General features: G+C 40.7%; 1 protein-coding gene across 1 annotated transcript in view; it reads right to left on the bottom strand.

Moving 5' to 3' along the window:
* Window positions 1-8,086: 8,086 nt before the first annotated feature.
* UPP2 (uridine phosphorylase 2) overlaps window positions 8,087-11,573 on the bottom strand; it is a 32,204-nt gene continuing 28,717 nt past the window's right edge. The window contains 1 exon segment of the mRNA XM_014534080.1: window positions 8,087-9,150. Coding sequence (XP_014389566.1) covers window positions 8,999-9,150 — 152 coding nt within the window. The 3' untranslated portion in view covers window positions 8,087-8,998.

Genomic DNA, 11,573 nt, shown 5'->3' with positions numbered 1-11,573 from the left:
ACTGGGTACATTGGCTCTTGGATCTCTAAGGAGGTGCTAATTTAGACTCTGCCTGAGGCTACCCAGCAGGAGCTATGGAGAGATCTGCAGATTCCTCTTCTTTGTTTGGGGTTTGGAGGTGCCCAGATGAGGCCCAGCTGTGAAGCAATGCAAGCTGCTGTGGGGCCTTGGGCCTTCTTTTGGATGTTCTGGGTCTCTCTGACCCAGCTGCAGTTTGTTAGGTAATTTTAGATCTCAAAGGGCCAGCCCATTCATATGCAAAAGCCTCTGCTAGCAGCTTGGGTGGGGCGGGGTCTCAGGGAATCAACAGGGTGGAGCAAGCAGCTATGGCTGCTCCTCAGTCCTACCCTAAGAGGCCCTGCGTCTCAGTGTCCCGGTAATTGCTGCAAGCACCTCTGAGAGAAAGCCGCCCTCGAGTTCCGCCCGATGCCAGACAGTCCAGTTTCTCCCTGTATGAGTCTGGGTCCCCAGGGACTCGCGGAACTGGAGTTCAGAGCCGTCGGGAGCTTGAGACTCCCTCCCGATTGAAAAAGACACCGGCGTACTCAGTTGCCAGCCCTTTCCGAGTGCGCCTCCATCCCTCTGCACTTTACTTCCGCACCTCCTCTGAGTCTCAGTGTGCTTTTCTCTTTCCTTCTAGTTGTAGAATTTCTACTCAGCCAGCCTTCCTGTGGTCCTGGATGATGTCTGTTTTGTTTTTTAGTTGTAGTTTTGAAGTGGTTGTGTAAGGCAGCAATTTCAGGTGTTTACCTATGCCGCCATCTTGGTTTCTCCTTAGATAATCTAAAGATATTATCTTTTAGATTCTATTGAGATATATGCTGCTGATCTATTCATTTGTAGGGAATCCCCCTCTCTCTTTTTTATGTTTGCTTTTAACATTTTCTTTTAGTTTCATTTAATAGTTTCACTGCAATATTCTCATGTGTGATTTACCTTTATACTGTGCTTCTTAAATATTCGTATCTTGTACCAGTTCTGGAAATTTCTTAGTCAGTACATTTTTAAATATTGCCTCTTTATTGTTCTCTCTATTCTCTCTTTCTGCAATTTCTTTTAGAAATATGTTGGGTCTTCTCATTTTATTTTTTGTTTCTTACTCTCACTTTTATATTTTCAATCTCTTTTTCTTTCGGTGCTGCATTTTCAGATTTTTTTTTCAGTTCTATTTTATACTTCACTAATTTGTTCTTCAGCTGTGCTTAATGTGCTATTTAACTCATTGACCAAGTGTTCTTTACAATTACAATTTTTTTCATTTTTATAATTTTCAAATTTGAAATTTTACTTGGAAGTAAAATTTGTTTTTTGGTTTAGTGTAGTGTTTAACAACCTGTATTCTGGTACTATAGACTGAAAGTTTGTGTTCTCCCAAACAGCATATGTTGAAATCTTAACCTCCAATGTGATGGTATTAGGCAATGGGGCTTCTAGGAGATGGTTAAATCATAAAGGGAGAGTCCAGATACAATGGTTTTAGTGCCCTTGTAAAAGAGACCCCAGAGAGCAACCTTGCCCCTTCTGCCATGTGAGGTTACAGTGAAAATACGGCTGTCTATGAACCTGGAAGTGGGCCTGCACCAGACACCGAGTCTATCAGCACCTTAATCTTAGTTTTCCCCACCAGTAGAACTGTGAGAAATGGATGTTTGTTGTTTAAGCCACCCCAGTCCATGGTATTTTTGCTACAGCAGCCTGAAAGGAACTAAGACATTTGATAAAGAATGTCTGCAAATTTCATCCCCGTCCTTATTAGATCTGTGGCCTGGTACAATTTAGTTAATCTCTCTGTGCCTCCGTTTTCTCATCTATAAAACAGAAAAATACTAATACCTTATAATGCAGTAATGACAGGGTTGTTGTGAGGATTAAATGAATTAACAATTGCAGAGCATTTAGAAAAATACCTAGCAAGTGCTCAGTGCTATATATATATTATTATTATCATCAACATCATCCAAAGTAGCCTTGTCGTTTTGCATTTCTTATCTCTATGCTTTAATTATTCCTATTAGAGTGCTACTCATTTTAAAGTTATTTTCTTTGTAGTCCCTTTCTAAGTCCCTTTCTAGTAACACATGTTTTTGCATTTAATTCTCTTGCACCTTGTGTCCACTGTCTGTGCCTCACACACGAATGTTACCTGCTTCTTCTGTCACTTTTTATTGTGAGCTCACCTTTACCGAAGCTGCTTATTTTGTGAGAATCCGCTGCCTAGTTGGTGTGTCTGTGTTCCCCCAAATGATTTTGCGTGTGCTTATGCCAGGAGTGCCAGGAACACTCTGTTCTAGAGCCAAATTTTCTGTTCATATCTTGAAATGGGGTTTTATGGAATATAATAAAAATTGTAAATCCCAAGCCTAAAAAAGGATCAAATACAGTTTGGATCTCTCAGGGAATTCTATGTCTCTCCTCCACACCCCACCTTGTTGCCTAGACAGAGACAGACAAGATTTAGTAGTGGTATCTTTAAATGACATTTTAAGTGAATAAAACTGTGCTTCATAATTAATGATGAATATGAAACCCCCTTCTTTTAAAAATAGCCATAGGGACTCTTCCCAGCTCCAAAAAGGGATCATGAAGACCAGGTGGGCAGATTTTTCCCCTCTTGGGCCTTAGTCCCCACACCTCACTCACCCAAATGGAGGCCTCATGTCTCCATGAGCTTTAAACTGAAGCCTCCAGGTTATCAGGTAGCTGCTCACGTCGCTACTCTGGCTTTACGCTTCCTTTTCATGAGCAAGCTTTGATTCTCTTCCGGAACTATCGTGGAGTTTTGATAGATGCTTCCAGTGTTTTGGGGTGTCTAGCTCTCCATCTTGTACAACTCCCAGTAGACTTGGTCCTTCTCATCACACTATTTCACAACTGTCTGCCTTTCTTCCTAGTCTCCCTTCCCTCTCAGTATTTACTTTCATTTTTTTCTTATTATTTTCCTCCATTTTGTACCAGTTACTCTCCTTCTCTGGTAGCATATTGTGATCCTACAGAGTCCCATATGTGCTTCACCAACCGGAAAAGAAAAATAGCGCTATTAATTGGTCTTCTGCTGTCATTGGGACACCCAAGCATTTATGCCAAGGGCAATGCATATTGGGCTGGTGCAAGAAAATTTCATTTTAAAAATCACAGATTTTAATCCTGTAGAAATATTCCCTGGTGTCACGCTTCTCTGTTCTCTAGTGAATATTTTAGATTTAATCATTCTTTTTTTATAGCTTTGATGTGTTAGTCATATTTCCTCACTGCATTCTTCACTCTGATGAACTGTGTTTTGCAAAATAACTGTGGTTGGCTATGCTGTCTTGAGGAAGGGTGCGCAGACTGGCTGATGCAAAGACTCAGGCCTCCTTGGCAGATATATTCCTATAACGAAGTTGAGAGCATTAGGCAAAACTGCCTCTCTCCTGGTAGCCATTGCCATACCCAATTCCTTTGCTCTGATTCCTCACTCACTAAGCAACCTTCTTAGATCATTTCACTCCTGTAGAACAAAGAAGCCCCTGTAGACATGCCAACCAGCAGGCATGATGCCATCGGGCCACATCGTGTGAACTTTCTCCCTGAAAGTTAGTAAATTAGAATTCGGTATTATAAAGCCACAATACAGACCTCATTGAGGATTTACTGTTTTTTATTGTAGTAAAATATGCATACAGGAGTTTTTACCATTTTAACATTTTTTGAGAGTATAGTTTAGTGCCATTAGGTACAGTCACATTATTGTGCAACCATCACCACCATCCTCTCCAGAACTTTTTATCATCCCAGCTGAAACTCTGCACCCATTAAACACTAATCTCCCTTCTTCCTTCCCTCAGCCCCTAGTAACTTCTGTTCTACTTTCTTTCTCGATGAATTTGACTCTTTAAAGTATCTCACATAAGTGGACTCCTACAGCATTTGTTCCTTTGTGACTGGCTTATTTCATTTAGCATAATGTCCTCAAGGTTCATCCATGGTTTAGCATGTGTCTGAATTTTATTAAGCCTTTACTTGATAATGTATTGAACTTTATACCCTTTTGGGTAAGCTGATTTTTGATTAGTCACAAAGCCATAAAGCGTTTTATCTGCATAGACACTGAGATCATTGCTGACATCTCTCACTCATCAGCCCTTTAAATGCCATCTCTCCCACAGCTGCAGCTCTGGCTCTGTCATGTCTGAACCTTCCTGAGCCTTTTAACAAAAGCAAAGACTTTAGAAACACACCAGCTTCACATGAAGGGGAAATTTTTATTCTGAAATATGTTAGCTGCTTGATTTCTTAGGTGAAAATTTGAAGGCCCTGACCTCCACAAGCAGAGGAGCTGATGGGTCTAACAAGAAAAGGGTGTCTTTGGTGGCCCCAGCTTACCTTTAGCCCATCTTTGCCCTCCCCCTAACCTGGAACTCCGCGGAAGGTCAAGTCTTGGTCATCCACACCCAGGCACAGTTTCTTGTTGCTGGTGCTTATCTCAACCCTGCTCCTCCTCCTCCCACTTAGTTCCCACAAACTTCTGATCAGTCCTGCTCTATGCCTTTGCACCACTTCCCTTTGTGGAGGAATAAGGTCCAATCTCCTTAACCTGACTTTTGAGGCTCCAAATAATAGAACCCCAAATTACTGTTCCAGACCCAGCCAAACAGGAGTCTTTACTATTCCTCCAAATAATAGAACCCCAAATTACTGTTCCAGACCCAAACAGGAGTCTTTCCTATTCTAGTCATATGTCCTAAATGTTCCTTCGTTGTCTTATTTCATGCCTTTCCCTTTGATGGCAAAGTCCTCCCCAGAGTCTTTTAAAATTATGATCCTTAAATAAAGATCATCTCAAATATCTACCTTGTCCAAGAAACCTTTCAAATCCCTCCCCCTTCATATGCTTATTCCCTCTATTGAATCCTCAAAGCACTTTCATTTCTACCTCTCTTTTGGAGTCTATCAGATTATATTTTTAATTATAGTTAGCCACGTATTTGCCAGAGTGCCTCAAATTTAGTATGCTGTGAATTATTTAAAGGAAGTGACTGTCGTGCTCTCTCAGAACACCTAGCATTGCAACTTGCATAAAGTCCTTTACAAATATGTCTGTTCTAGCCTTTGCTGTTTACTTAGAGTAGGTCCATGGATCGAAACCTTACATTAATCACGGAACCAGCTCTGTAACGGGTCAAACCTCTGGAGTCCCGATGGAAGGAGGGAGACGGGAGGACCCTGAAGTGTAGGCAACAGATCTGAGTGGTGGGCTGGAGGTCACTGCTGATTGTTTACCCAGAGTAAGTGGGAATTTGGTGACATTTTATTTACTACAGCGTTCTGTTTTAGTGTTTGTTTTTTGTTTGTTTGTTTTTTGTTGTGGTGTCTGGAGAAATATAAATACAAAGGACCTTAGATTCAGATAAAAAATAAAGTGATATGAAAATGAAAAGAAGAATCCATATATATTTTTAAATCAATGATGAAAGAGAATCATTGTTCGGCTGCCTCCTGCATGCCCCCTACTGGGAATTGAGCCCACAGCCCGAAACCCGGGCATGTGCCCTTGACCAGAATTGAACCCGGGACCTTCGGTCCATAGGCTGACACTCTATCCACTGAGCCAAACCAGCTAGGGCAGAATCCATATTTTTAAAGGCCTATTTTTGCTTTTCTGACAAGGGATGGAAAAAAAATCAGATTATTCTGATAGTTTCTCTAACACTGGTATGCCCAATGCTTCACAATGTTATTGATTAAGGTACTTATGGAGAATAACATATTTTCCAAGGAATTTTTAGAAATTTAGAAAAAATGAACATAATCCTAAGAAACTACCTTTTGGTGGGATAATTTTGACTAATTCTCTATAAAATATATGATATTCATTTCTAGGTTTTTTGCCTGATGGTTTTTAAATATATGCTATATTATAAAAAAAATAATATTTAAATCATGCTTGAAGTTTCAGAAGGGAAGAAGTGGTCTAATGGTGGGGTTTTGTTCTCAAGGGAAAATGGCTATGCTCAATTTTAGAGAAATAAATGTTAAATTGATTCTATATTGAGTACCACCTATTTGAAAGGAGTAAAAAAGCAACTGAGAAATGGAAACTGTTAAGTAAATAAATAATAAAGCAGGTTGAACATTATAAGTACTTTCAGTTATTCATCTTAGAAGACGTTGGGTTGTGGAGCCACTGGATATCATTTCAAGATTCTTATAAGATAGAGAACATCCTAGAAGATGTAGGAAAAGTCCTGCTTCCTTTATTATTTTTTTTAAAGGGACAAAGTGAGAGCCTAATAACCAAAGATTAGTTTACTTATCTCTAATCCTGAAATGAAGATTGTAGATCAAATCCTCAAAAAATATATTTGTGCGTAGACGTCTAGAGGCACACAGGATCCTGACAAGGAATGGCGTGGCTGTCTGCAATGCAGTATTGGCCAGACAACTTTAATTTCCTTCCGTGACAGAATGATGGGATACGTAGCTCGGAAGCAAGCAATAGAGGCCATTTATCTGTCTTTGACTCAAGCTTTCAATTCTATCATACATGAGATGCCCAGCACCCGGCTAGGGAAATACATCAAAACCCGTGTTTCTCAAGCTGCAAGCTCTGGTGAGTTCCATGGGGACTTTTAAATGCAAGAATACATATTTTTATAGAGGATTATCTTTTTAAAAGTTCTCTACCAGTTTAAAAACAATAATCCTAACTTCTGTTTTGCAGTAGAAAAAATAATGTAATGGGGAGATCTTCATATAGAATGACTTCAGTTTCTCAAGTCAGTGGTTTTCAAAAAAATTTTGGGTTCTCCAATGTGTTCTGGTTCCCAGCAGGAATCAGTGGCACAATTAAACTGGGGAACTGACAGAACTTACTGATGGGACTGTTTACAAAGGGTGAGCAGGATTTAGGGAACAACAAAGGATGGTACAGCTGGGAACAGCTGCTACCAGCCCTGATCCAAGGGGGCTGGAGGGCGAGTAATTATAAGAATCTAGAGAAGGCAGGGGTGTGGCAGGGGCCACCCACAGCCACTGTGGTCTTTGACAGGGGACACAGACATCCTGCCATGACCCAGCCTGAGGAAGGTATGTGAACTCAAATTACATGCAAATTCAGGGGTAGACATATGAATGTGCCTTTTCTTGCAGAGCGGGTCCATAGGTTTTTTTGTTTGTTTGTTTGTTTTTTATCAACCTTTTGCAAAATGAGTCCCAAATGTCAGGAGCTATATTTTTAAAAGAAAGAAAGAAAATTCCAACTGACTTTGAGATGTTTTGAGACTGATAGTGAATAGTCCTTATTAAGCACCTGCAGGGTACAAAGTACTAAATAATACTCTATAACTAGGTAGAAATAAGCCAGGGAATGTTATTTAGTGTATTTTGGACCAAAAAGTAATCATTAAACTTCAACTGTGTTGGTATTTGGGAGTGAAACATGGAAGTGGAAGAGCTGGTCATGGCTGTAAATGGAATCTTGTTTGAGGACCAGGAAGGCTTTCCATTGGTGGACAAATGGGGAAGTATTTAGGAGAATCAAACAACAGGTCTAGGCAATTGATTGGAGTAGGAAAGAAGGAGACAGAATCACCAGAGAAGTTTCCAAGTTTCTGGCTTATGCAGCTGATACCATGAAAACACACAGACATGAACCTATGCAGATGCACCGCACAGGCACACACGCTCCCAGTCAGGAGTTGACAGGATGATTCACCGTAATTTTTCATTTTTCTGTCTCTCCCATAGCCTCCTCTTCTCTCAATAAAACAGAAATCAAGATTTTCTAGGAGCAGACAAGAAAGAAGTTCAAACCTCTGGGGTTTGAAAGCTTATGAAGAGCATTTGGTTATTCCCACTTGGTCTACAAAAGATGGGAAAAGTGCATACTCCACTAATGATGACAATATTACTCTACTTAACTTTTAGCTCCGATCTTTGGTCAGTTATTGGGGTGCCTTAAAATTAAACTTTGAGTCACAACCATATAAATATATATACACAACATGATGTACTATACAAGATTGTTAGACCTCCTGCACCCATCCCCCATTCACGCTCCCCAACTCCTAAGTGCTTCAGCTTTAGATGAGCCGTCCCCCCCCCCGCCCCAGGAGCATCAACTCAGAGCCCATAGGCACCCTCTAAGGGACACTGCCCCCCAGAGGGTCTAACTGAATAGGAGGATAGGCAGGGTGTGGGCAGGACCTGCTTCAAAGTCACACAAAAGGAAGGCTTTAATGTTTTGAACTCAAGTCTAAAGTCAGTTGTGACTAATTCCTCCATTTATTAGGTAAATATGGAAATAACATAAAAAATACAGCCTCCTCAAAATATATCTCCTTCAAAGGAAAAAAATTGCTAGAAGATGGTCGAATCATTTGTGATTTCTGAAGAAAAATGAGAATCTTTCTTTGCATTACTGAGGGTTTTCATTTGAAAATAAACATGATTATATTTCATGATAAAACCACAAACATAGGCAAACGTAAGCCTCTAATCCTACTCGGTGGTGCACTGAGATCATGCAAGGGGAGAAAGAAGTATGGTCATATTTCCCAAAGGGTTGCTTTTTAATGTAGACCTATCTTACATGCACAGTTTTTTTCTGTAAATATTTTGAGTGTGCATGATCTATTCCTGTCACTTGACCAATACCGAGGGTGCCTGACAACATTCTATCATGAATTTCTGGATGGGTTTCCGAAACAGTGACCGGGAACTGTGTCTACAAATGGCTGATCTATTTTGATATGAGCTTAATTAATGCTGCATATGAAACTCCAAATGTCACAGTTCAGGAGTTTTAAATGTTTAATTATTACACTGACTTCTAAAATAAAATCTGAACTTAATGAATGTATTAAATTCTTTTAAAATAAATTCATTTTTTTAGGAGAAAGGGGTTTTTATAAAATCACTCTATTATGATTTTAGCATGTGGATGAGAACTCTATGAAAATGCCACAAATGATATGTAATGTCAACATAACAACTTGCAGGGAAGAGTTGGGCTGCCCAGTTATGATGGCTGGTCACGCAGTCCAAGCCGCTGTTTGATGAAGTTGGAGATTAGGAGCTGGGGCTGTGGCTGGTACTCCACCAGGATATCATGGGGCAAGTTGATCTGGTCACATTCAAGTCTGTCCAGGAGTGTCACACAGACCGCAGCAGCTAGGAGGGCAAGCAACACCTTTACTGAACAAATGGGTTCATCTTTTGTATAGAAACATTAGCCAAACATCCCAATGTCCCTAACACACGTACTTTGGGTTATTTTCTCTGTCATGTAGATGCAACCCAGGGACCTCTCTAGCCTTCTGTATCACCCATATTTCCATGGTCTCTTACCAAACACCCCATCTAAATAAGTTAATGGAAATAATTTTAAGCATTGTCTGTTCTCCTTGCCTCTACAATTGGCTAGAGTAAGGGAAAGCTTGTCAAGAACAAGGAGAGATCCTTGCCATTCAAGACACACAGAGCTCCAGTTTCCTATCCTGTTCCCAGTTAGATGAGGCTCTTCTGACTCGAGGATATAACTGCAGGGCTGGCCATTATTCCTAGATGACATTCAACATCTTGGTGCAATGTTTAGTTTGCCTGCTGCAGTCTGGCTGAAGATTAAAGTAAATATAAAAGCTATGAATGTGAATAAATAAATAAATAAATAAATAAATAAATAACAAAAGCTATGAATGCAGACCTAAGGAAATAGCAATAAAGGTGAGTACGAGCCCTCATGAAATTTGAGAAGAAAAATATTAAAGGAAATAGTTAAGTAGGAGAATCAACTCCATGAAGGAGCAAATTTATTAGCATTTAGTTTCTAAAGAGTGGGAATAAAATGCTAAGACAGATGCGGAAGTAGGGAAAAAGAACAGACACCTTTTGCTAAAAAACAACCCTGAAACTCTTGTGAAAAGTCACCACGATGGTAATGTCTTTGGTTTGTTTCATCAAGGAGAACCAGAGAGAGAAAACGGGTCTCCTACAAATTCTTTATTGTCAGTTTCACATGAAATCTTTGATTGCAAGCAATGTGGTCATACACAATGAAATCGGTGTCAAGCAATTTGAACTGATAGTGTAATCATCTCTATCTTCGTCTGCGGCATTTTAGAAAAGGATTTCAGGGTTGATGGGATGAGATGTGGCTATGTTAACAAGCTTCGAGGGCATGGAGATAAAGTTGGGCTGGAGTGTTATATTTATTTCTTTAACCTCCCCACTATTTCAGACTTCTTTATAAGATCTGGGTTTGGAAAGGAGAAATGAACTGTATTTATAATAGATGCTATCTTTTCAGTTTCGCTGAGCTCTTGCTATCTGCCAGGTATTTACGAAACCACTGAGTCCTTACAGCTGTACCATGAGCTAGCTATTATTTTTATCCCCTTTTGACAGATGATGAAATGAGGGCTTAGGGAGGTCAAACACATGGCCCAGTCAGTATGCACAGCTAGTAAATAGCCACCCAATTCCCAGCTTCCTAAACTGCTAAGAAGAGTTACCTCCCTTCCATCCACCTGTCACATGAGCTGGCACGTGGTGAACCATTAGGCAGACCTGCCCTGACTCATCGGTCAAAGAAGCCTCCTGTTCAGCGACGTGAAAAGGAATGGAAATATACGACATGAGCTGAGCCAACCCAGTCAGTATGCACAGCTAGTAAATAGCCACCCAATTCCCAGCTTCCTAAACTGCTAAGAAGAGTTACCTCCCTTCCATCCACCTGTCACCTGAGCTGGCACGTGGTGAACCATTAGGCAGACCTGCCCTGACCCATCGGTCAAACGAACCCTCTTGTTCAGTGACGTGAAAAGGAATGGAAATATGCGACGTGAACTGAGCCAAATATTTCATCACCAGGGACCCTCTTTATTCAAAACTCACTTGGTTGTAAAGCAACTTGGCTGGATGGGTAAACAAGCAAATGGAAGGGCTAGAAAATTCCCCAGCTTTTCAAGTTAATGATCAGCAAGCTTGTGGTGGAGCCTGGCCAGGGCTGGCGGCTGCAAGGAAAGGCTGCAAGCTTTTCTCTAATCCTTCCCTTGGAAGAGGGATGAAAGGAAACTGCGCTCTGTAGCTCTCAGAGTGGGAGCTGACTAAACATTTTATCTGGAGATTTCAAGGGTGATGCCAGAGATGGGAAAGAACAGGGCAGAACAATCTCAGTGGTGTTTTCTCGACCCAGAGGCCCCATTAACAAGCAGCACATAACAATCTTGTCACCTGAAATTACTGTTTCCATGAGCAATGAAAGGGCATTAATTGCCCAAAACAAGCTGTCAAAATCAAGTCTGACAACTTTACTACCAGAATCCTCAGATTGGGCAGGGAGGGTGGCTCCTATGGAGGGACACTTGGTGACCTGGTTGTCACCAACGAGGTGGTCAGCTAACTGACGTCAGGTCTGCAATGTGCTGGGAACACGAAGCTCAAGGCCTCAGCGGCACCGGGAACTCTCAGCAATTGTCAGCTCTTTGGGATCATTTGTGGTCCCTTTGAGAATCTGATGAAAGTTGTGTATTTTTGTGAATATCTTTTCACAAAACTATACACACACAATATTTGTGTATAATTTCAGAGGGTTC

This window comes from Myotis brandtii, unplaced genomic scaffold, assembly GCF_000412655.1.
Source record: "Myotis brandtii unplaced genomic scaffold, ASM41265v1 scaffold125, whole genome shotgun sequence".
In the NCBI taxonomy this organism is placed as follows: Eukaryota; Metazoa; Chordata; class Mammalia; order Chiroptera; family Vespertilionidae; genus Myotis; species Myotis brandtii.
The sequence above is the reverse complement of the archived record's forward strand: the minus strand, read 5'-3'. Positions and strand labels throughout refer to the sequence as shown.